We start from the raw sequence: 24,535 nt of genomic DNA, 5'->3' as shown, positions 1-24,535 counted from the left end.
AACATCAGATTTTGCGCGTTAGATTTGAAATTTGAACAGTATAATACATATTTAAAATCTAATTTTCTTGAGTCTTTGTCTCAATGTGCAAAAATAGGCCAAAAAAACACTGAATCTCCGACTTCCTGCAAATAACCACATGTTGGCTTTGACTTGCAACTTCTCAGCTTTTAGAAACTGGAATTTTGCATCGTGCAGTTACTATGCAAAGTGCGCTTGCACAAACGCATCGTCTGCTATACGCTCGGTGTTAAAGGGTTAAATGTAATATCCTATTCCCATCCAAAACAATAATTACTTAGAAGCCAGTAATCATGAAATGATGAGATGAGTTGTACACACCATAGCACTTACTGAAGGATTGAGAACACAGAATACACATTCAATTATTATGACTCCAATCACTCAATGGACAACAAAGAAAAAATACATTGAAAAAAAAAGGGGTAACTCAAGTGTGGCTCTGAAAGCGTGTGACACCGTGCTGCTATGTGTGACTTTAACAAATTAAAGTCTGGCACCATGACTCCCAATCTGCCACAGAACCTCACATATTGTATTCTTATGACGTTATTGTGTTGTTTCAAAGAAACTGAATGGTATGTATTTTAAAAAAAAACACTTTTCACAATCTCAGTAAAATAACAAAACAATATAATTGTGTCAGAAATACTGCCCATCCTCACATACTCATACACAGCCACTGGGTCAGGTTGGTGACAGAGCTAGGCTTAATATTCCTATTCCACCATGGTGCTTTACCTTTTTTTTTTATAATCCCTGCACACCCACTGCATCTCAAGTATCTGCTTTTGTAACTACTGACACTGTCAAAGTGAGTCTTACATCCTGTTTTACCCAAATGCCTCTCGAGCCCCTCGCTGGGCGGAGGATTATACAGTAAACACTTGTACATTTATACCATATTCCCTGAAAAAAGGAAATGCCATACTTCAACAGTGATGTATAATGTATACTAGCAAACTGCCAATTTTCCTCCATGTTTTCCTGCATTTAATAACGAGTTATCAGCAGCCCCAACTTTTCAAATGATGAGCATGTCCTGCTCCACGGCATCTAAATGACCTGATTTCAATATCATCATAAGGAAGAGCACAGTTTAACGTGCTGCTACAGTCTTTTATTGATGACTGGGACACCATGGGGGGGGAGAAAAAAAAAAAAGTATATTTCTCCAAGCCATCTGTGGGTGAGTCATGACCAGAGTCCATTACAGAATGATGTGACATTATCAAACATTGGCCCCCTGGCTGTGAAGAAGAAGAGAGAAACGGGCAGATGGGTGCCAGGGAGGAGAGTAGAAACTAGGATGAATGATGATGATGAAGCGAGTGAGGGAAGGAGGGGAGATGAAAAAGCACAGAGGGCAAACCAAAAAAAGATCAGAGTAGGAGTTCTGATGTCAGTACCTAAATGCAGACAGCTAAGACTATTTGGGATGTTTTTTGTCTTTGGCAAAAACAACAAATGAGTTCCAATTATGACATCAAATTGGAAAGGCTAATTTGGAGACATTTTCTGTCTCAAAACTAAAAGCCCAGACCAGTAAATTAAGTGACAAAACTGGACTGAAATGACTGAATTTCCTATTAAAAATGCTTCACACAACTGGAGGAAATTATTGTTAAAATACGGGGGTTTACAAGGCGACCCACAGTCAGAAGTGAAACAGTGAATATTTAATTAATCAATAGACTTACAGTGAGATGAGTTGAAATGCAGACAGACGAAACTCCCCAAAGAAAATCCACATTCTCTTAATCCAAACTCGGAGCGGCAAAAAAGCACAGACAAAAAACCCAGGAAGCCAGACAGTGAAGTGAAGAAGCCAGGCAGCACAGACACTGATTACACCACACAGGTGGGGCTAATTAGGCACAGGTGAAACACATTAAGCTGGAGCAGCCAATCAGAGAAGCAGGAGGTGAATACCAGAGTCTACTCAAGTTAAAGTACCACTATTTTGATCAAATTTTACTCAAGTACGAGTAAAAGTACTGGTCTAAAAAATGTAGTAGCTTGTTTAAAATGTACTCTTAGTTTCTTAGTTACCCTTTTAACAAGGCTGGAGTTCTTTCTTGTGTCGTGCAAAAGGGACAAGGGGGACACAAATCTCACGTTAATTGTTTTTAATTAAAGGCAAACCTTTACGAATTAAAGTGCTGGCAAAATAAAATATGTAAACACGTAATCATCACCAATTCACCTGTCCTCCTCATTCACTGCCAAAGATTTTAATTTATTTATTTGTTTTATTTATTTATTTTTTTAAGTCAGTAAAGGATGTGATTTAAAAAGTATAATGCTTCCAAAAAAACATACTTGAGTTAAAGTAATTTTAAAATGACTTCGTATAAGTACTCAAAAAAAGCTACTCAATTACAGTAACTCGATTAAATGTGATTCATTATTGTTCGCCCAAAAACATACACAATGGACACACAAGGTGAGTGACTTTCAAAGTAAAACATGAAATATGTTAAAAGGCTAAACAAATACAATGACAGAAAAAATCACCAACAAATTAAATGAACAAAAACAACAGACTGGTTTCAGTCCATATGAGAGCAAATCCTCTCTTCAAAGTAAGATACAAGTTGTTGTTGTTTATGAACTTTGAAACCGCAAATTAAAATGAAACACTTGACTTTGTATCTAATTGGATTGGGTCATTAGCAAATGGAAGTCAACAACGAGGCAGTCACACGAACGACAAAAGTTCCATTCACATCCGTCATCGCTCACAAGCTATTTCCCCTTTCAGTGCGGCACAAAAAAGTCAGAAAGGCTGGTTTGAGTAAACTCTGTGCTGTTTTGATGTTTGAAGACTCACCTGCAGATGAACCTTGGCAGTTATAGCACTGCTGCCAGGAAATGGGGAGAGAGAAGGGAAGAGGGAATACTAAAGGTGAGAGAGACGGCGCCAAAGAAGACTTGACTTTCCTGTGTTTCACCTCCTTTAACGCTCTCAGAAACCACCACTAATGTTAATGCTTCAGGTTTCTTTCTTTCTTTTCTGAATGATCCAATTCATTAATACAGTAGAACGTCATAGGTATACACCAAGCCCTCTATTTTAACTGCAGTTTGCTCGCTGTGGCTGGACTTTGTAATAAATCCCTGTATAGCTGCAGGGCTTGTCATATATTTTTCTTTATTTTCTTTGCTTTTAATTTCTTCCAGATGCCCCATCTCTCTTTCTCTCACACACACACACACACGCATGCTGAAAATTCTCTGCCAAAAACCCTTCTCCCTTTCAAGTGTTCCCATAATCTATTCTAAGAGAAGTGATCACTCGGTTGACACAAAATGTATCTTCCTCTCTCCCTCCTCCTCCTCCTCCTCTGCTCCCCCTTCTCCTTCTTTTTGATCCCATCCTTTTCTTGTTATTGGGCTGAAAGCTGCACAATGACTTAAACACATGCTTAATCACACAAGATCACAACAGCTGTTCCAGGAAGTTTCCGTGATGGATGGTTGCCATGGCGACAGCGCTCTCTCTCTCTCTCTCTCTCTCTCTCTCCCTCTCTCTCTCCTCTTTTAATGCCACTTGAACAATTTTGTGTGTCACTGCAACCGGCTCTGACAACTCATAGAGCATTTTATGATGTACTGGTGACTCAGAGAAAATGAAAGTTCTCCTATAAGGTGCCTTTTTTTTTTCTTTTTTTTTTTAAAGCCATGAATATAATACCTGCATCCTAATAAAGGACCATCTTATCTTACCTTATCTTATGAATGTATTCATCTGTCAGCTATTAGTGGACACCAGGATGATGACGACATTATGGGTTCATGTTCTCCGTCTTATTTTGACAGTTTCCTGTTTCCTGTTCTGCTGTACGTCGTCTTGTTGGACTCTTTATGGCTTGTATTTCGTAGTTTTCATTCTTTTATGAATAAATCCTTCGTTACCTTTTAGTCTTTCCCTTTTTTACGAACGTCACAACAACAATGACACTGCTGACTCATTTCCATCAAAAATGTTTGTCAAATTTTTACAAATCCTTGTCCAAAGACTGACTATAGATGTGAATATGAGTGTGAATGGTCCGGCGTGAATCCTGCCTTTACCCACTGTCAACTAAAATTGGATCCTGGCTACACTTGTTAGCCTATTACACTTATCAAACATTCCCTCTGTATCTCCGCGGTATTAAGCGTTTGGAGATGCTGTTTATCACAAGTTCACAAAAAAACCGATGCACCATCTGAATGTGTTGGATTATTTAGACTCAGCAAAGCGGACCGAACTCCCTTGATGAAACTCAACGAACATTAAACAGTCTTTAAAAGCAACTGCTCTCTGGGATGTCAGCTGCAAGGTTCAAGCAAAGCACACATCTTGTGATTCGCACTCCTTTTTAAAAAGCAAGTTTACGGCGGCACTTTAACATCAAAGGAATGCTGATGGAAACACTAATGGAGCTTATTATTTTGCTGTGTATGTACTTATACATATGCCTGTGCGTGAGAGAGAGAGAGAGCAAAGATGCATGTAGTGATGGACTGCAGTTGATCCCGATTCCATTTTTTTGATACAAAATTAGAAATATAGTAGCAGGAAAAACAAACACCTGCTGCCGTATTGATTCTAGACATCTGCTCAAATGGGACGGCAACATTTGGGACTCTTTAAAAATGAGGAAACACGGCACTCTAACTGTCTCGCAATCCTCCAGTTGAGCCGCACAGGTGTATGCGCTTGCCATGCTTGATTAGACGAACCTGTTCTCGCGACGCAGACACGACGGCATGATCGATACCCTCCAAGACTCATGTCAACAGGCCTTTTTCCCACAGCGGAACATTTTGACCCGTTTTTTTAGCAGGAAAATAACAGGTGCTACTGATCATCATAACAATGGCTTCTGTTAATAATGTAAGCTCACACAGCGTGACAGTAAGACACCATGTACCTGTGCTTTCCTTGCATGACCTGCCAAAATATCTGCCATGATAATGGTCATCTAAATCATGACATAAATATGGATCATTTGTGTGTGTACTTGTATTTCTCACATTATTAACTATATTTTAATAATGATAATCATTTCTTCCAGTTGTGTGAAGCATTTTTTTATAATGAAATTCAGTCATTTCAGTACAGATTTGTCACTTAATTTACTGGTCGTTTTGAGACACGGAAAATGTCACTTGAGCTGTTGAGAAACATTTTATTTTTATGTTATTACTGGAACTCATTTGTTGTTTTGCCAAAGACAAAACATCGCAAATAGTCTTAACTGTCTGCATTTAGGCACTAACCCAATTTACCAAAAACAATCACAATGGAAACGGAAGAGAAAGAAAACAAATTAAACGGGGGAAACTGCTCTTCTCCGCATGTCTGATGAACTAATAAGGTATAAGCACAAATGAATTCACTCTGTCTGCAGAGTCAGTCAGTGCAAAGAATAAATTGCAACGAGCGTGCCTCCAAGTACATTCACAGATTAAGCACAGATAATTAACAATAAATTCATAAATTAAAAAACTACTGCTTGCATGAAACTTTTTAAAAGTCATGCTAAGTAACGTAGGGTCTGTGATGTTTTGTTGTCACAGACTTTCAATAAGACTTTTGCTTGAATATCAAAGTCAAATGTTACTGCTTTTCAACAAAGATGGACAACCTTGTCTGGACTTTCTGAAATGACCTCAAATGACCCAACACAGGCCTGCCCGCTCAGTACTCCTCCTCATACCTTTTTAAAAATGCTCTAACTGTGCGCAGAGACACACTTGTGTGACATTTATTTCAATAATAATTCACGGAGGTAAAAGTCATTTTCAGGTCAATCATGCATCGCTCTCTCTTTATGTCTGCGCTGTTATCGCTGTTCTAACGATGCATGAAAGTGGTTGACTCACTCACCTCAACACTGTGTGTGTGTGTGTGTGTCTGTCTGTCTGTGTGTGTGTGTGTGCAAGTGAGAGGTGGAAGGACAAAGAAATTGTATGAGTGACACAGTGAAGGAGGGAGAAAATGCTCGAAAGAGACATACGGGTGTGTACTGCAACTGTCTTTTGTGAAGTGACTCAGCAACTGGTGCGCAGAAGGTGACCTCAACCTAAAGTCACGACTGTCCGACGACACATTGACTGCAGCGTTTCCGTCACATGTTATTTGTCCTCACTCATGGACACTTGTTTACAGATTCTGCATCCCCGTGGTCTCTATAGTCACTATAGTCACTTCTCACTCCACACATCAGGGATCCACAGGTGTAACCAAAAAGGCTTGTGGGCGTTTAACTTGTGTGGTGCTGCTTTTTTGCTTTCTCTTGAATTTCTTTCACGTTAACAGTGACCTTATAGTTTAATGGCTGGATGGATGGATGGATGGATGGATGATTTGCTTGGACTTGTATTTCCTGGATTTGGTTCTTGTTGGGGGATAGGGAGATAGGGAGCAGAGTTGGAAAGTAATGAATTACATTTAATCGCGTTACTGTAATTAAATTGAAATTATAATTTTACTTTTAAGTATGTTTTTTTTGGAGGTACTGTACTTCACTAATCTGTTATTGAGTAAAAAAAACAAAAACGGAAACTTTGGCAGTGAATGATGAGGACAGTTCAATTAAGGAGAACGTTAAAGCATGTGTGACCTTTGACCCATTCTGACTGATAGATTATGTGTTTGCATATTTCATTTTGTCAGCACTTTAATTTGTAATGGTTTGCCTTTAATTAAAAACTATTAATGCGAGATTTGTATCCCCTTGCACTTTTTGCATGACACAACCTTGTGTAAATTTTAAACAGTTTCACTTTAACTTGAGTTCATTTTCATTTTCATAGACCAGTACTAGATAGGTAGGTAGGTAGCCCTTTCAATCTAAAATACAATTCTGCTGTATTTTTTCTCCTTAACTTGTTTTTCAGTTGTCCAATTATTGTCCTTTTTCTGTTTTAAGTGTAATCACACAGTCACCAGCCTGTTTTAGAAGGATTTCGGCTGACAGACTGGTCAGCAGATGCTGATTTGTTAAACCTGAGAGAGCGCAGTGGGACTCCTGAACTCCGCCCCATTCTGCAGCATCTTTTCCCTCACAAGCCCACTCCCCACGCTTGGTAGATGTACCGCACAACAGAGTGGAGGGAAATCGAGTGATTAAATCTTTGTTTCAGGTCCATCTGCCGAGAAGAGTCAAGTACGACCGGACTGTGGTCACACTTGACAAACTGCTGACTAATTCAAGCCAATTACAAGACAAGCACATTAAAGCTTGGCAATAGAGATAAAAGTCAAATCCCTCATTTGTGTAACCGTGTGTGTTTAATGAACAATGCCATTATCATCAGCACCGCTGATCACAGAAGGAAAATCCATTCGGCGGAGGTGTACACCCGACTTTAAGGGGAGTGTACGGCATATCTGAGAATGGCACAAACAGATTCATGACGTGAAGTGTAATTTTCTCCCCATCATCACAATTAATGAATCAGACTTTTCATTGTTACAGCTCACTGGGACCGAACGGGTCAGGTTATTAAAAAGTCGTTCACGCCGCTTCGTTCGGTGATCTGCGGCAAAGGACCAAATTAGATTGGTAATGTACGATTGTCCTCAACTGGTAGTTATAATCAAAGTTCATGTTAATAAAGAAGCAGAGTGTCTCTGTGCCTTTCAGGTGAAAGTTAATATGAAACTAAGAAAAGTCATAGCGCTGGTCTTTCTTTTTTTTTTACAATAGCAAACATTTAATCAAGCCTCTTATGAAAGAGTTGTTTTTACATTTTCTGTTTTTATTTCATCGGCTGCAACTGCGACAACAATATTGTGTCTCATGTCAGGTTTCATTTTGTCAGCAATTTTCTTATTTTAGTCTTTTGACAAGTCACGAGTCCATCTCAGGGCAAACAAGAGTGTCAAATTAACTCATCTTCAACCACTTTATCCTCCACACGAGGGTCGCGGGGGACAGGTCGCCAGTCCATCACAGGGCCGCATAGAGACAAACCCGTCCACTCTCATTGTCAATTTAGAGTGTCCAATTTCCCTAATCCATGACTTCGTTTGAACCTGGTTGCAAACCCGGGGTCTTTTCGCTGCAAGGCAACAGCGCTAGCCACGACTCCACCGCGTGTTGATATTGTCCCGGTTCGTGTTTAATGACATCAGTACTCTGAGAAAGCTCGCGGATTAACAATGTCATGAATAAATTTAATGTTGACAGGGGATGAAGCACCATAATGGCTGTTTGAATTGATCCTTTGCAGAATGACACGACGTCTCGGCAGATGAGGAATTGTCCTTGTCCTGCGAAAGATAGTTTTCCTTTTGAGTAGGATGTGACTGTGAGTGGTGGATTTCACTCCCTCTCAGCATTAATCAGCAGAGGGGGGATTTATTTTTACATCATCCTCTCTGTGCAATACTGATTGTGCCTCCTGTCTTCCCACAGGAGTGAAAAAAAAGTCATATAAGGTTTTATGAATATTGCTGCTGGCAAGAAGAAATTACAGATATATTCTCTGTTTTTTTTTCAGGTTTCTTCATGTTTTGATTGTGTCACAAACCTGATTCATTTGTTGTGATTTTAGTGATATAGTTGGACTTTTAGGCATTGTTTGGTCTTCTTCTGTCCCTGCATTACATCGTTGAATTTCCTGCGGTGCAACATTTAACGTGTTAAAAGTAACACTGCAATGTGTGCTATTGTAACTTGTGTTATTTTTTGCATTATTCAAACACTAAATTGGTCACATTTCACACAATTCCACTCTTTAAGTGTGACTTTAAAGATGCGGTGTGTAAAATGTAGGTGTAATTAGTTTCACCTAAATTACTACAAGCATACAATCACCTGAGTTGTTGTATTCTTTTATGTGTATATCAGGAGCATGGTCATTTTTTTTAGAAAAGCCCACAAGGAACAATCCAAGCATCTTTTGAGTTTTGGTGGTAACTGAAGGTCTTCGATGGTTCTCCAGCACTCTTGGGAGGAAAGAGGTGATGGATATTCAGCAAATTCACCCATTCAATGTCTCACGTCTCCAAAAATGAAGTTTTTACTTCATATTTAATAACACAATGGAATAAAATGTTATAAATAAATAAATAAAAATGTACTTCTTGCTGTAAATGTATTGAATGTGACATGTTGTATGTCAGGTAATGAGTTGGAATAAAGTTGACTTAAAAGTTGAAACATGGAGTTGGGTGATAATTTATACTTTATGCTTTATGAACAGTCAAACCAAACGGGGTCATTTTTGACCCCAGAGGACAAAAGGGTGTATTGCAATCGGAGGGACATTACTGAAATTGAACCATGAAGTGGCTTTTCCACTTCTATATACTTCTTATATCTTTAAACGCCGCATTACATATGCCAGCCCTGTATGTTGCTCTGCAACACTAACCACAGAAATACACCACAAAAAGAGAATGTGCATAAAGCTTGCATATCGTGCACAAACTGCAAACACAAGAAGTAGTTGACACCAGTGGAGATGGCGATAGCAAATGCAAGTGCAGAAGAGAGGTTGTTTCCCCAAAGTTGCTTATTGCTCGTATACACGAAAACACAAAGGAAATGTCCTGGGATTTTTTTCACTCCCATTGGGACCCATTTCCCAAAAATTGCGTTTTAGGACTCCCAAAACGCCATTTCCATGTGGATAAAAAACCAATATCATCCAAAAATGTTTGCAGATTCTCACAGACTTATTCTCTTGTGTGCAGGCCCATATTTCCTTCAAACTATAAAGACAACAAAGTGGAAATTTCTCCACCGCAAGTGATGCTGTTTATCTTTGAATCTGCTTAAAAGGAAAGGACATTCTCATCGCCTGAAGGAGAAGCAAAAGTCAATAAGTCTTGGTGCCATTCTATTTTTCTATTATCTGCCTCCGTCTCATCTAAACTTTAAAAAACTATTTTCTCTGTAAGTCAAGTCACAGACTTTTCCCCAGATTTCATTTCAGCACTGATGGATATACTAAGCACAGACAGTTTGTGATTCAGCCATCTGATTCTGTCTGTCTGCTCTAACATCCACTTTGGGTGCAGTGCTCCACCACATTGATTTCTCTGTAGATGAAACTCTGATTAAACAGACCTCTCCACCCCCACGTGTTCCGTCATATGGAGGAGGACAGTGATGCACCCCATCACCTGACTGGCCAATCACCCAGTGCACACTCTGTGGCCTGTATTTAACTTAAAATTAGTTCTGTCTCAATTCCTCTGAACCCAAATGTGCACTATCGAGATGAAAGAGACAAAAAAAGGTAGTCTATAATTAAATGGCCACATCTCACACATTTCCACAGTGATGCTTTGACTGACTCTGATAGATCAAATCCCCAAAGAGAGGAAATAGTTTTTTTTATTATTTTGTCATCCAATTTTTTTTTTTTTGCCATTTGAAATCATGACTCATGGTGTCAGCTCATACTTTCTGTACTTCTGCAGACAAAGTTCACAGCCAATGCAGGAAACAGTGTGTGTGTGTGGGGGGGCTTCTTAAAGTATATATTATGTTCAGGAGATGGGTCTCTACACCAAGCAACAACTAGGATATTGAGCTAAGGATTGTTTAATTTAAACACCTCAGACCAAGCATTGATGTTTTTTTGTTTTTTTTTTTTTAAATAAAAAAAACATTAAAACATTAAAATACCAATGTAAGATCATATTTTTATGAATCCAACTGTGTGTGTGTGTGTGTGTGTGTGTGTTTCAGTGGTTTGTGTAGGAGGTGTGGTTGTGTGTCTGACATTAGAATGAAGATAGCCTTTGCATAATTCAGAAAACCTGTCTTCTTTGGTGTTCTATACCCCTCCTCTCCCCTCTCTTCTCTCTCTCTATCCCCAGATAACCCTCCCTACATCTCTATCTCTATCTCTCTTGCTCTCTGTATCTGTGTTTTTGCTGTATCCTTCAAGGGATCATTCCATATATGCACCATTGATGAGCTCTGATCAGGTGGTGTGATAATTTGCCCTTCGTCTTAGAGATGGCTCATTATACCTACCCTGCGTGCACACACACACACACACACACACACACACACATGCTGTAGTTTTTGGGAAATGATTTGATCACCGGAATCTTCAATTATGCATGAATGCAACTTTGAGGCTTTAATTAAATAACTGTGATAACTCCTTCATTATATTATTTGTCTTCTCCCTCATCCATAAATAAATGGATGTTCAAAATTAAGCTATAATGACTTTTTGTTTGCCACCGTATGAAAGCGTCTCCTCGATGCAGTGAGCCTCATCTTCATGAGGAAAGCTTTTCTCTTGCTAGGCTTTATATTGCATATCATTGTACACACACACACATGCCTGCACATTTCCTCTCTGTAAATAAAGTTGTAACTGCTGGTGCATATTCACACTAGAATACATTGCTGCGCTAAAATATTTTTTCCTCAGTCTTGGGACTGAAAGAACTATATTCCCAGGCTATCAACAATCACAGTGCTGCAGTTCTGCTACCGCAGTGTTATAAAGGAGGATTGGATTAAAATAAATCAATCTACTCCCCTAGTAGTTTTCTTTCAAAGTAATTCAGGCTCTTAGACGTCTATAGTCACAGAAAAGCCTTTCCCAAAGATGAAATTGAAGTTGTTGTGCAGGAGGGGCAAAATCTTATTGCAGAGATATTCCGTAGTGTACAGAGCAGGGACATCACATTTAAAATGTGGGAGTCGGGTTCCATTCAGGTGAATCATTGACTCCAAACAGGTGCAGGAAATAATATTAATTTGATGTAAATGTCACATTTTTGAGACAAAAACCGAAATACTGCACCCTTGCCTATTTTCTCTTGGTGAAAAGAAAATGATATAGCAGTGTTATTTATTATCTGGTAAGTGTCCTTAGTTCTAAATGGATTTCACTTAATTTTCTGGTCAGTTAATTTTTGGTGATTATAAATCAGGACAAAGCGATCATAGCCCATTTTCTCTGGTTACTCTTGCATCCAATACTCTCTGCTTCAAATGCAGAATACTAACCTAACCCATTGAATTACAGGTTAGTTCAACATTTTGCATGTCTCACTAAAAAGTAAATATAACATATAACTCCTCAGGGGTCAGTGTTATAGTCTTTGACAAGCCAATTTTTCTCTGACCTTTTATTTTTCACAGCAACAACTGAGTTTACAGTTGTTGCGTTCTGTCTTGCAACTAATGCTCTGACTGTGGAATAAAAGCAACACCATAAATGGCAGTGTGTTTTTCACCACTGTATCAATTATGTTAATCTGACATGTTTTTTCTTTAAAAACTGCCAAAACCAACTGTAACTGTAACTAAGCATAATTATTCAAAGTTTGTTTTGTGGTACATGTGTTTCTGTTATGCACAACACTGCATAAACATGGTAAAAGGAGCTGTGTGTGTGAAGGGGCTGCACTGTTTGTTCCCAGATGTGTCAACATCTGATCAAAACAGCACACACACAGAAAAATGCATGCGGAAAAATTGCTGGTTGTTTATACCCGCTGGGTTCTTTTTGTAAGCCCTCTTCTTGATGTTGCCCTGATCATTATTGCATTATTGCATTAATAGTCCCCCCCTCAGCAATGCAGTAAATAGGCTTCTTATCCAAGAGGCCAGTGGATTTATCTTGCTCCACAAAGCCTGAGTCTCAATTTGCAGGATTGCAGCGTGTATTGTAAAGAAATATACAAGTCCCATTCACTGAACACTTCATATAAAATTTAAGAGCCTTTTGGATTTATCCAGATGCTGCTCGTAATAAAACAGTTTTTCATTACATATTAAATAACTTAATTTAATCAGAAAAGATCTCAAGTGAGGAGGGAAAAAAATAATGCACCATGTTGCTTAGCAGCTGGTATACATGACTTATTTCATATGAAATTTCTCTCATCAGATGTGATCATAACCAAAAAGAGTAACAACATTTTGCAAAGAAATATCACATGGATTATTTATCCCTGCACTTGCTCAAAAGAGAAGCGGCAGAGAAAATGGTCTAAGCATTATAGCCTTTGTCACAGACATGTCATAACACAAAAAGTATAAACATGTGATTAATACAATTGAATATAACTGCATTAAATTAGGATATAGTCCTTTTTAAAAAAAAATGTTTTACTGCTTTTACTGTGTGTTTTGACGGTTGACACTGGGCTACACTATAAGTCTGCTTGTTTATTTTATATTATAGCAATTTCCATGTTCCTGAAACACAACATTTCACAGCTTCACCATTTGTTATTAAATAACTTATTAATATTCCCCTTCAATAAACTTATAGAAATTAAAACTAACCAAGTTAAGTAATTTTCTATGCACGTAGTATATGCTACTTTTTTACACTGAAGCCCTTACACCAAAATGTTGGAGCCCCTCTCTGTTCTATTATATTTAATACATGCTTGTAATTATTGAGGTCTAGTCCAACTCACCCAACCTGAAAAAAAGCGATACTCCCAATGCTTTTTGACACTCGGGAGTTGCCGTAGTTAGGGAATCCGGAAGTGTGATGGCTTTCATCTAAACAAACGACATGTAAGCAACATTTTGACGATATAAAGACATAACTTGCAGCCTTTTTACGGCGCTCACTTTGACGTTGTGAAGAGGCTTTTGTCTGTTTTGACTGTTTAACTTAGAGACAATATTAAAAACGCCGTGTGGCACAAGCGGGTTCCTCGTAAACGAGAAAGTCGCAGGGAAGCTATGTGAGTTAGCAAAACTTCTCCGTGCCACATCGTCAGAAACTGAAATCTGGCCCGCAGTCAATGTTTATTTAGTCCATGTATTGTCAGTCTTTTGTTTGTAGATACACTGTCGTGATTGTGTTGTTGTTCGAAAATGCTTCCCCCCTTTATTTAGTTTTACAAAGCATAATAATATATATATATTATAATATATCTTCCAGTGAGTCATTCATAATGTCAGGAATATGAAAATAACGTGAGCTAAATATACACAACTGGTTACAGAATAAGAAGATATCTCACATTAAACATTTTTCAATATACTCAACAAAATTTGTCAAAGTCAAAAGTTTAGTGCCCCTTTTATTAATTTGAGTAAACCTTGTTGTTTGAATTGTTCACAGGGGTTGATTGTGCACAATGTCATCAAGAGGCCTAGTCCTCCGTTTCCAAACCCAAGTCCAGAGAAGGTAATGGAAGGAGAGTGACTGTCAGAGACTTCAACTGAGTTTGTGGAGAAAAGTTTTACATGTCAGCCATGGCTCGGGAGGACGACGAGGAGGAGCTGACAGTCGATGGACCCAAGGAGGTGGACGTCTTTACTTCAGTGCGTTGCTTGGGTTACCTGTCCAGCATCAACCTCCTTGTGGCACTATGTGTTGGCATGTATGTGCGCTGGGAGATGACAAGCGAACCGATGATTCTAGTCATCTTCATCCTGGGCCTCTTTGTCCTGGGGATATCCAGCATTCTTCATTACTACTTTGCTATGGAGAAGGCCAGTCTCAGTTTGTTACATTTGTGGTTTGGCTTTCTGCTTGGTCTTCTGTGCTTCCTCAACAGCCCCATGTTGGATTTAAATGTCAAGGAACTGGTCACCAACTATCTCCTCCTTGCCAGTGTAATTATGAAAACAGTATGGGCTCTAACTGAGAGAATATGCAGCTCTGTCCGTTACAAATCAACATTATTAACATCAGCTGAGCTGCTGGAACTCCTGGGATTTGGTATTGCCAGTACCGCTATGCTTTTTTACAAATCAGTTGCCATCATAGGCTTGGTAGTGGCCCTGGGGGCTCTCATTGTGGACCTGAGGATGAAATCCCTCCTGGCCTTGCCCAACCTGGTCTGTTTTGGCTTGGTCACATCCCTTGTGTTCTTCCAGGCATTAAGCATCTCAGCCAACCCTTATGTTTTAGGCTGCTACCTGGGTAGGCTCCTGTGTGAGCCGGTGCTGGACGTGTACTTCAGTGGGCTGGGGCCCAGTGAGCGCTGGATGCCAGTCCTGTCCCTGGGACGAGTTTGGAGGAGGTTGTCCTTGCTTCCACTGAGTCTGATGGAGCTTGCCTTCTTTATCCTGGCTGCCTTAAAGGTACCCTTAGCATTTTGCAAAAAATTGATATTTACATGATATCATGTAAATTTCTTTGTCTGTGTAGCTTCTTCAAACAGACAACCTTTTAGTCCAATTGTAACATGTTTTTCAAATTAGTATTATTATTATTATTATTATAATAATTATTGAATCGTTATTTTCATGCTTTGTTTAATTTCACTTTATTTTATTTTTATAGCTTGGCCACTTGGAGCTGTGGTATCTTGTGATCCCAGGCTTTTGCCTCTTTAGTGTATTCTGGTCCATCTGCCACATAATTCTGCTCATCACAATTTGGGGGTTTCACACTAAGCTGAGTGAGTGTCAGAAGGCCTGGCGGGCCCAGCGGTCCAGTTCCCGCAGTCTGGACCAAGTCATGGCATCCAGGGGCATCCGACACTTCTGCCTCATTTCAGAACGACTAGTATTCTTCTGTCTCGTGTCAACAGTGATACTTGGGGCTGTGTCCTGGCAGGTAAGAGAAAATTAAGAGAATACAATTATTGTAACTCATACAAGAAATATTAACATCACCCCCAAAACATTATACCTAAATGTGCAAATAATATAAAGATTACTGTCCTAAAGAAAGTAATATGATAGGGCTCCTGCTGTTATTCCTCATGTTACAGCATTTTTCAGTTTCATTTCAAGGCCTCTGTAAACACCAATGCTATAGTGGTATCATTAGTAGTTGCTCCCCAAGCTAAGGCATTTCTGCTCTCATGTGGAACCAATTTAATTAGCACCTTAAATTCTACTTGCATGAAGAGCAGCAATAACTTATTTAGCCTTATTAGACATTTACCTTGAAAGAGTCTCATGGGCCTGAGTCCTAATTTGAGTCCTAATTTGAGATCTGTTCACGTCTGTTGTAAATTTGCCAAGAAAAGAGGGAGCTGTCAGCTATCACATTTGCAAAAATAACTGGTCAGCTCTTTGTGTTTGGTTTTTGATGCTTTATTTGCCTGTGCCAGTAATATATTCTCTGACTCAAATCAACACAACACTCTGTCTCTCTCTCACACACACAAACACACACTAAAAACTGCTGCAACATTAGTTAAATACAGTGCAGCCTCAGCAATAAATACACTTTTCTGAAGCTGGAGAGTATTTTGGAGAAAATTCTACTTTATGCAGATATTTAATGTGTGTTGTTATATTTCCAAAGAGTTAATGTGGAAAGCAAACTTAATGCATTTTTCAAGTTTATATACACACTATTTCTTCACCTGAGAGAGAGATTACTGCTCTAAACTGCAATGCTAAGTCCACCTTTACACTGTAATGTACCCCATAATACAGAAGTCAGGCAATTAAGGATATATTTAATATATTTATGAGGTTTCCAACTTCATAAACTTACAATGGATTTTATACATTGATACTTTGTGCAGTTCAATGTATCCTGCAAATTATGATTCCACTCAGCCATGAAGGTATTTATTTGCATTACAGTGCAAATCACGGCAACATAAAGGTCCATTGTGTAACATTTAGAATGAGTTTTCGGCAGAAATTCAATATCACCCATTTTTACTTTTGTATATGTTTATCATGGCATACAAATGGATCTTTGTAGCCATAGAAAAAGCCATTTATATGTTCTTAAGGCAGGGGCCTTGGTTTACAAAGTCCACTATCTTCTATGTATTTTGCTTTTTTGAAACTGATGCTGACTACACAAAGAAGAATACTGATGTGGTATGTGAAGGCCACCATAGTTCCCTGATTCTCTTAGATAAGGGAGGTGGTAGGATTACTTACCACTCTCTGTATATTACTCGGTTTATCACAAATGTCACTAATTCATACTCATTATTCTCAAGTTGTTATGGCCACACAGAATTGCCTTTAATTGAATGTAAATAACAATAATAATTATATTGTGTCTCTATTTCGTGAGGTCCTGGCATGTTTTGTACTGCGATGACACTGAATCATCCCCCTATTACATAACTGTCTTGCAGTGTGTCACCACCAATTAACTGGCTCTGATTGCTTCTGTGTGAGCTGTAAGTGGTGATAGTAAGTGACTTTGATTCTCTGGCTTTTTGCAGCCCACCAACGGCCTCTTCCTCAGCGCTTTGCTGGTGGTGTTGCCCTTGGAGTCTCTGACCCATGGCTTGTTCCATGAGTTAGGAAGCTCCCTGGGGGGAACCTGTGTTGGATATGCCCTGGTCATACCCACGGCTTACTGCAGGTACTGGAAATTCACAGGCTACATCCCTACTAATGTGTTTTCATTGAACATGATGTTTCGAAATAAAAACAATGTGTCCAGCTAAGCATTTACGGTTAGTTTCAGAGAGCATCTAATCTGCATCCATACTAATATGCCTAGATCAATCTAGTGATTATACTGTAATTGTAAGTAACTGTTTAGTTAATGAAACAACAACACAATGTGACATGAAATGCAAAAAAAAAGGATAATCATTCAGAATGAGTAAGAAAATACATTTTCTTGCTAAATAGCTTAATCTCTCATTCCAGCTCTCAGTTAACACAAAACTCACGGGATAAATAGGCTAATAATTATGCATTAACATGCCGCTAATGTCCTTAAGGGATCATTTTAGAGCTCTGTCCACAGCATACAAAGTTGCTCAGATCGAGTACACAGACATTAGTTGCTGTCGATGCCTCTCCCAGTGCCCTCTCAGTTGGCCAAGCATTTTGTGAAGTAGCCGAGTTAGTTTAGATGATGCTTATGTCTCGCCTTTCGAAACAGCAGGAGCCAGCCATCAGTAATACATCGTGTTTAGTTTTTCAAGAGCCCCGAGTGTGTAGAAGTCCAGTCTCTGAAGATTTTTTTGGCTGGTATGTGTATGTATACAGTTTTTAGTATGTATATGTCAGCCCATATATTTATGACCACTTTCTGTATATTGAACATTTGAGCCGATGGTTCGCATTTGTATTGACAGCAGATGCAAGGCTTGCTAGTGATTAACTCTCCAGGTGATTTTGGATTCAAGCCCATGTCCTGTTGGAGCAGTGGACGCTCTGTATGCAAGGCCACAAGTACGGCATCCGTAGGGAGAAGTCGGTGCATGATGAGAATGCAGCAGTGTATAATCGGCTGTTTGATAGCTGCAGATCATGTTTTCACAATGACAAGAGCCCCACAGGGAGATTAGAGAGATAGTGGTGAGAAGAGGGGCGGACAAACATGGTAAAACAGGAGAGGTGACACAAGGGGAAGAAAACACGAGGAGAGGACAGGGGTTGTAAACAGCAGAAGGGTGGTGGTAAACGCCAAAAGGGACAGACAGAGCAAAGTAAGAGGAGAGGGTGGGTGTGGAGTGGTGAGAAATCTGTGGAGAAAGGGACAGGATTTTTTTTTTAAGGATGAAAGAGAGAGAGTGTAACAGGGTAAGATGTGGACTGAATCTCAAACTACACAAATTCACTCCCTCTGGGTGCCATGAGATCTGAAAAGATTAGATGCGTTTAGGTGAACAGTGAGCTTGCCAAGCCATGCAGAGATTTGCACGTTGTCATTTTCCCACCAAGGGATGTATTTCTCTTCAGCAGTTGTTTATTCATTTTTCATGGGGTTTTTTATGTGAAGATATTTGTGCAATTCTCCAGAATCAAAAACAGAAAATGATATGAAATGAAAAGCCAGCTCAACGCAGCTCGTGTCAACATCAATAATAGCATAGTCATATCGCATGCCTGAGGAATACATCTGCTTTGGCTGTCAACAACTGCTTATCTGCCCACTGGCCAGAAAACCAATTTTATCTAATCCACTTTAGATAAACCCACAGCTGTCCTTGTCAAGGTAAGGTTGAAGGTGATAAGCAGGGCACAGGGCAAATACTGTGATGGCTGCATTATGCAGATGTCCATGTGAGTGAAGTATGGCTTTTCATCTGCTTGGCCGTGAGTGGCATCCAGTCCAGAGATAAAAAGAAAATGTATAGCTGGAGCTGATAGCCTTGATGTGTTGTGCACTTGTGTGTGCATGTGTGCACTCTGTGTGATCATCAACTTGTTATGATAGGCTTTTTATTACATGCATCTACACACACAAAAATCACTTTGCCTTCAATCATCCTAAATTCCCTCTATACTAGGGATGAGGTTTTCAAGCAACAGTGTTTTTCAAATATTTAACAGGATTATACATTGAATTTTCCCATAGCTATTCTTCTTAGGCCACAATGAGCACACACAGCCCAGTCAGTCATATTTCTCTTTATTCCAAGGAAACAAACAACATCAAAATCCAGCACATGAGAGCCCGTAAAAGTAATTCATGGTTCACAGCATGTTGGGCTAAGAGGAGTGGCTATGAAACGCATTCAAAGACCCTGGTAAATCTCTTCTGCAAACACACGTGCAGTTTCCTAACTAAAGGCTTGCTGCTATTGCCATATAGATGCACAACAAATTAAATAGTCATTGAAGTAGAAAGAATTTTGTTAGTTAATGATGCTTAAGAGATGATAAAGATGGATAAGATTGTAAAGAGTTGCATCGACTTTCATCAAATTAAATATTGAATATTCATGACGTTCTTACTCTATACCCACTCCTCTTCTTTTCTTCACTCTCTTCACACACCTGAGGCTAATGTCATTTCCTGCAGGAGAGATCCACCACACCTACTCCTTCACTGTCTTTTTTCCTTTCCTCACCTCTCTGTCTCTTCTCTCCCCAGTGATGGAGACAGCCACTCCACCTAGATGTGTCAAACTATCTCTTTCTTGCTCATTCATCTTCTGACAAGTCACCTAACTTCAATCTTTTTCAAAGCGGGGGAATGAAATAAAGTTTATATTTTCCTCACAACCTCTCATCCATCTCTCTCTTTCTCTCCCTCCCTCTCTCTCCCTCTCTCACTCTCTCTGTCCAGTGCTGATGGCCAGCCCGTTCTCCTACCACTTGAGCAGGTACGACAGTTAAATCAGCGCTCGACAGGTATGCTCAACAACGTGCAGCGCCTCTTCTCCCACCACATGATCCAAACGTTCGGCTGCGACTACTCCACCAGTGGCGTTACGCTGGAGGCCGCGCAGAGCAAACTACGCGACTTTCTGGAGTACCGTACCGCAGATGGGCCCCGACATGACACCTATCTGATTTTCTATAGTGGACACACGCGCAAAGGCACCGGGTCCTGGGCTCTCGCAGGTGAGAGCCACACATCCCAGTGGCGATGATTACAATTAGATTTTTGAGTTTCTTGATTTGATTCAGACATTGTTGCACAATAAAATAGACAGAGGAAAAATGTACAGTAAGAGGCAGAAAGTCTATTGGACATATTTGAAGCCTCGAACCTAAATACACATACTCAGTGAACTATACAGAAGACAATATGCCAAAAGTATATTGATTACACTATATTGTTACAGTCACAAAAATACAATTATATGTTTTCCTAGACAGCCATAATGCAATAATTTCCTAAATCCTTTGGACACAATCTTAAACCTGTGTAGAATATTTATCCTTAAATTGTCAAAAGTAACTCCCCAAGACTTAAATCAGAGATGATTACAACGAAAGAAGCACTTACTGTGGAGCTGTTCTCTGATTTAGGCTTGAACAGTTAATCATTTTTTAAATCAAAATCGTAATTTGAAACAATTAGCAGATTGCAAAGACTTCTAATTAATCATGCTGTTTTTTTTCTTTTTTATTTGTCCAAGCCAAGTTAAATAAAAGAGCATACTTAAATAAAAAATAATACTCTCAAATCATATCTTTTATTTCTTTTAGCATGAATAAATATTTTGATGATGTGGTAATGCTCCATTTTGTTAGTCTCTGAGATCTGAGATTATTACAGACTTTTTTTCCCCTCAGTCCTAGTCTGATTTCGGTTCTTTCTTAATTTTCCGCTCCCTCGGTCTGTCAGAGGCTGATCTGATTTACCATCGAGCCAAAATAGTTAAAAAAAGGACTGCAAACAGAAGTTCAAATCCACTGGAGACTATTCCATAACAGTTGCAGTCCGTCTGCTTTGACATTTCCTCAACAGAAATGAGAGTCACAGCAGGTTAACACCATGTCAGCTCCGGCTCTTCTGTTCAGAGATTACCTGACACATTATCTCTGCTTGCTGCTGCAAACTCAGGGGGGGGAAAATCCCCATTGAAAAGATAATCACTTTCCTGTGACACATCTTTTTTTTGGCAGAAATTCAACTCGGGAACAGTTTTTGTTTTCATATTTATTTCCTCTGATTCTTACAGTCATTAAGCCTTTGAGCAGCTGTATTGTCCAGTGATCTATGAAGTACTTTGTATCTGTTCTGTTGATCACTGAGGAGGATGCATGAATATTGCTTTAACAATGCAGCGGCATTGCCTCTAAATTAACTTGCAAATTCTTAGGCAATGTGGAGGGAGTTCAGTTTCACGTCCAAATATAAAGCATTATTTTGTTTCCTCAACTCTAATTATCATTATTGAAAATGATATTGAGGAAACACAAAGTCACGTCACTCTTTTTTTCAACTAGATTCACAGAGTAAATTATACAACTACGTCAATTTTCTATGATCTTATTTGTGCCCTTTGTAGCCTGTAAAACTGTATGTACTGAGTATATGAACTGTGATCTATCATCAACTTTCTTATCCTGACTTGTCTGCTCCCTTCTCTATGTAACCTTCTGTCACGTCTCCTGCTGCAGGAGGTGAGAGTCTTCACCTGGCCCAGTTACTGGAGCTGTGGAAGGAGAAGAACACCAGCCACTGCTCCCGTCTCATCCTCATCTTGGACACGGAGAACTCCGTACCCTGGGTCAAGGAGGTGCGTAGGGTGGACGGGATCTACGTAGCCGTTCAGGGGGCTGAGCTGTCCACCTCCGGGATCGACCCAGAGGCTGGAGACGTCCCCTTGTTGGGAGACTTCACTTCCGAGTGGGTGGAGTTCAACTGCAACCCAGACAGTGACACGCAGTGGTCAGAAAGGGGGAGGAGTGTGGCGCCCGTCTACGGCGTGTCCAAACGCTGGAGCGACTACACACTTCATCTGCCCACGGGGAGCGATGTCGCCAATCATTGGAAGGCTCACTTTCCCAAGGCTACGTATCCCCTGGTGCACCTGTCCAACTGGTGCTGTGGTCTGAACCTGTTCTGGTTCTGTGGCCTTTGTCTGCGCTGCTTCAGGAGGTGCAAACTCGCTTGGTTTCCACCCGCTGTACTGGACACGGGGCAGGGCATTAAACTAGTACATTCATAGGAAACGTGGGAAGCTGCAATGTTCACTTTGACTCCAGCCATTTTTGGTTAAACAGTTGGAGTGTGTTGGGTACAAGGTGTTTATATAGACTTTATGTTTGAATGCTGAAGTAACTAATGGTCCGATTTTCTGGTATTTGTGACCTCCGTGTATCCGTGAATGGAGCGGATCTGCTCTCTTGAAAATGTCGCGCAAACATTCGTAATTATCTTCTTCTTTGTTGGTTTGTAACAAAGTGAAACGAACAAACGTCGGGACGCTTTTGGTGGCTCCTTCAAATTTAAGGCTTTTAGCCACAGCGCGTTTCCTTATTCCTCCGAGGAGGCTAAAAGATTGTATGGCACTTTGCAGACACATTCCTGCCTTATTTGCGGCTGATGATCAATTCCAATTAAAGCTTTTTCACTTCTATCATCTGTTGTTATAGCAACCCCTGACTGCACACGTGATACCTGTTCTCTAGAAGCAATATTATCTGTCAAAGTTGACCAGAATATCTCACACACACAAAATTAATTAAAGTCTGCTTATATAAGGGAAAACAACAATTAGTCTGTGTATTCATTGACAATATTTTAACTCAAGAATAAACCCGAGGAAAGTAAAATTAGCTCCTCAAAACTTTATTCTTGCGTCATATTGACTTAAAGGGTTAAACAATGCAGAGTGCAGCACTATTATGATCGTTTATTCATATAGTTTAGATTTATATTTAAGTAGTTAATTATGTCTTGGGAAATCTTTGTTGCTATGTGCCAATTTTTTTTACCTATATTGTGTCTTTTAAAGGCCTTAAAGACAGATAAATCATTTTAATTATATACGTGTGTGTGTATCCTTGCCTTACTTAATTTATATTCCGAGGGTTTAGCAGACAGTCTTAACTGGAACTGCGTGAGCGGGGGTAAGATCAGTGTCTTCCTAAAACCTTGTGTTGTGGCTGAACTCGGTGACCTTCTGGTTACTGTGACGTCTGAAGTGCACATCCAACCTGCCACTCTCGCTGTGTGTGCAATCCTTTCTGTTTACATAAAGAAGCGTGTATTGTTCCACCGAACAAAGCGATGTAAGACAGTATATATCATCACCAGACAGTGACCCCCGAATGGGCCTCATCCCATTTGTTTACACACATTAATTCATCTTGGAAGAGGTCACTCTTTCCAAACGCAGTACGTTCAAGTTTGACTGTGACTTGTCATGCACAGCAACAAATCAAGACTTTCTAAGTGCTTTTCTTTCTTTTTTTTATTGGTGTTCTGACCTCAACAGTTTATAGTCGCCATCTTCTATTTCCTTCGTAACTTGCTCTGGTTTATTGGCAAAAAAAAAGTGAAAAAGAGGTCAAGTGGTATTTTCCGTCTGTCGTTTTCCACAACTTCACCTGAGGTTTGTCCTAAACTATCATCATTAAATAACTTGGAAAAATAACTGGTCTCATTTAATTGTGTGAGGATTGATTTTTAATACCTTATCGTTAAAATTTTTGGGAATTCAAATAATAATTTGTCCTCCCTTATCACGCAGACACATTATGTCGTGATTGCCATAGAAATGCAGTCATATTGTTACTGTAGCGTAAAGTGTTACCAAATAGGGTTAAGTTGAAATAACACAAGAAAAACAATAGAATAGGTAGAAATGGAAGACAGTTTAAAGTCCAAAAACTCTGCAAACTGTCTCTGCTGACACTAAGTAAATACAGACTCTGTGCTCTGCTGATTCTCCAGCATTGCGTTGGAAAATATTTGGACTGTAAAGTGGAGGAAAAGGAAGAAGTGTGTGTTTAATGAAACAATACATGACACAGTATCTCCTAGGATGTGTCGTGATAGTACTGCAGGACCATTCACTCACTCATCCTCATCCTCCACATGAGGGTCACAAGGGGGGCACTGGTCCCAATCCCAGCTGACATAGGGCCAAAGGCGTGGGTACACCCTGGACAGCTCTCCAGTCCCATCACAGGAACCTTACCAGAGCCGGTGCTATCGCTAATGGAAAAGCAAAATTGCCATGCCAAGGCGAAGCCAGGCTAGTGGAAAAGGGGGCTTATGGTCCCATTTTGAACATGGGTTGTGTAAACAGCCGTGCATTATGCAGATACGGGCAATAAATTGAGTCCTCAGTGTTGCAATTAGTGAAAAAGAGGCAAGTATAAATGCGGTCTTTGCAAAGGAGTTCTTCTCACTGCAGCCGCTTGCAGGCTGTTATAGCTAAGGTCAGGGATTCATGTACTGTATATGGGGGGAATCATTTATG

General features: G+C 39.7%; 1 protein-coding gene across 2 annotated transcripts; it reads left to right on the top strand.

Moving 5' to 3' along the window:
* Positions 1-13,447: 13,447 nt before the first annotated feature.
* On the top strand, positions 13,448-23,704 carry tmem168a (transmembrane protein 168a). 2 transcript variants are annotated; one of them, XM_058625937.1, is made up of 6 exons: positions 13,448-13,535; positions 14,092-15,059; positions 15,262-15,537; positions 17,126-17,268; positions 19,936-20,213; positions 21,723-23,704. In XM_058625937.1, exons 2-6 carry the CDS (start codon positions 14,217-14,219, stop codon positions 22,271-22,273), a joined length of 2,091 nt encoding a protein of 696 aa, XP_058481920.1. In that variant the 5' UTR covers positions 13,448-13,535; positions 14,092-14,216; the 3' UTR covers positions 22,274-23,704. The 2 variants fall into 2 exon arrangements, with proteins under 2 accessions (XP_058481920.1, XP_058481922.1); XM_058625939.1 differs by lacking the exon at positions 13,448-13,535 and adding an exon at positions 13,577-13,708.
* Positions 23,705-24,535: the final 831 nt, after the last annotated feature.

The sequence above is a fragment of the Solea solea genome, chromosome 3 (genome assembly GCF_958295425.1).
Source record: "Solea solea chromosome 3, fSolSol10.1, whole genome shotgun sequence".
NCBI lineage: Eukaryota > Metazoa > Chordata > Actinopteri > Pleuronectiformes > Soleidae > Solea > Solea solea.
This window is presented reverse-complemented; position numbering and strand designations above follow the sequence as displayed.

Coding starts and splice junctions, on each gene's coding strand:
- tmem168a (XM_058625937.1), top strand. CDS start 14,217: ATGTCAGCCATGGCTCGGGAGGACGACGAGGAGGAGCTGACAGTCGAT. Junction 15,060..15,261: donor TTATCCTGGCTGCCTTAAAG/GTACCCTTAGCA, acceptor TTATTTTTATAG/CTTGGCCACTTGGAGCTGTG. Junction 15,538..17,125: donor TTGGGGCTGTGTCCTGGCAG/GTAAGAGAAAAT, acceptor GGCTTTTTGCAG/CCCACCAACGGCCTCTTCCT.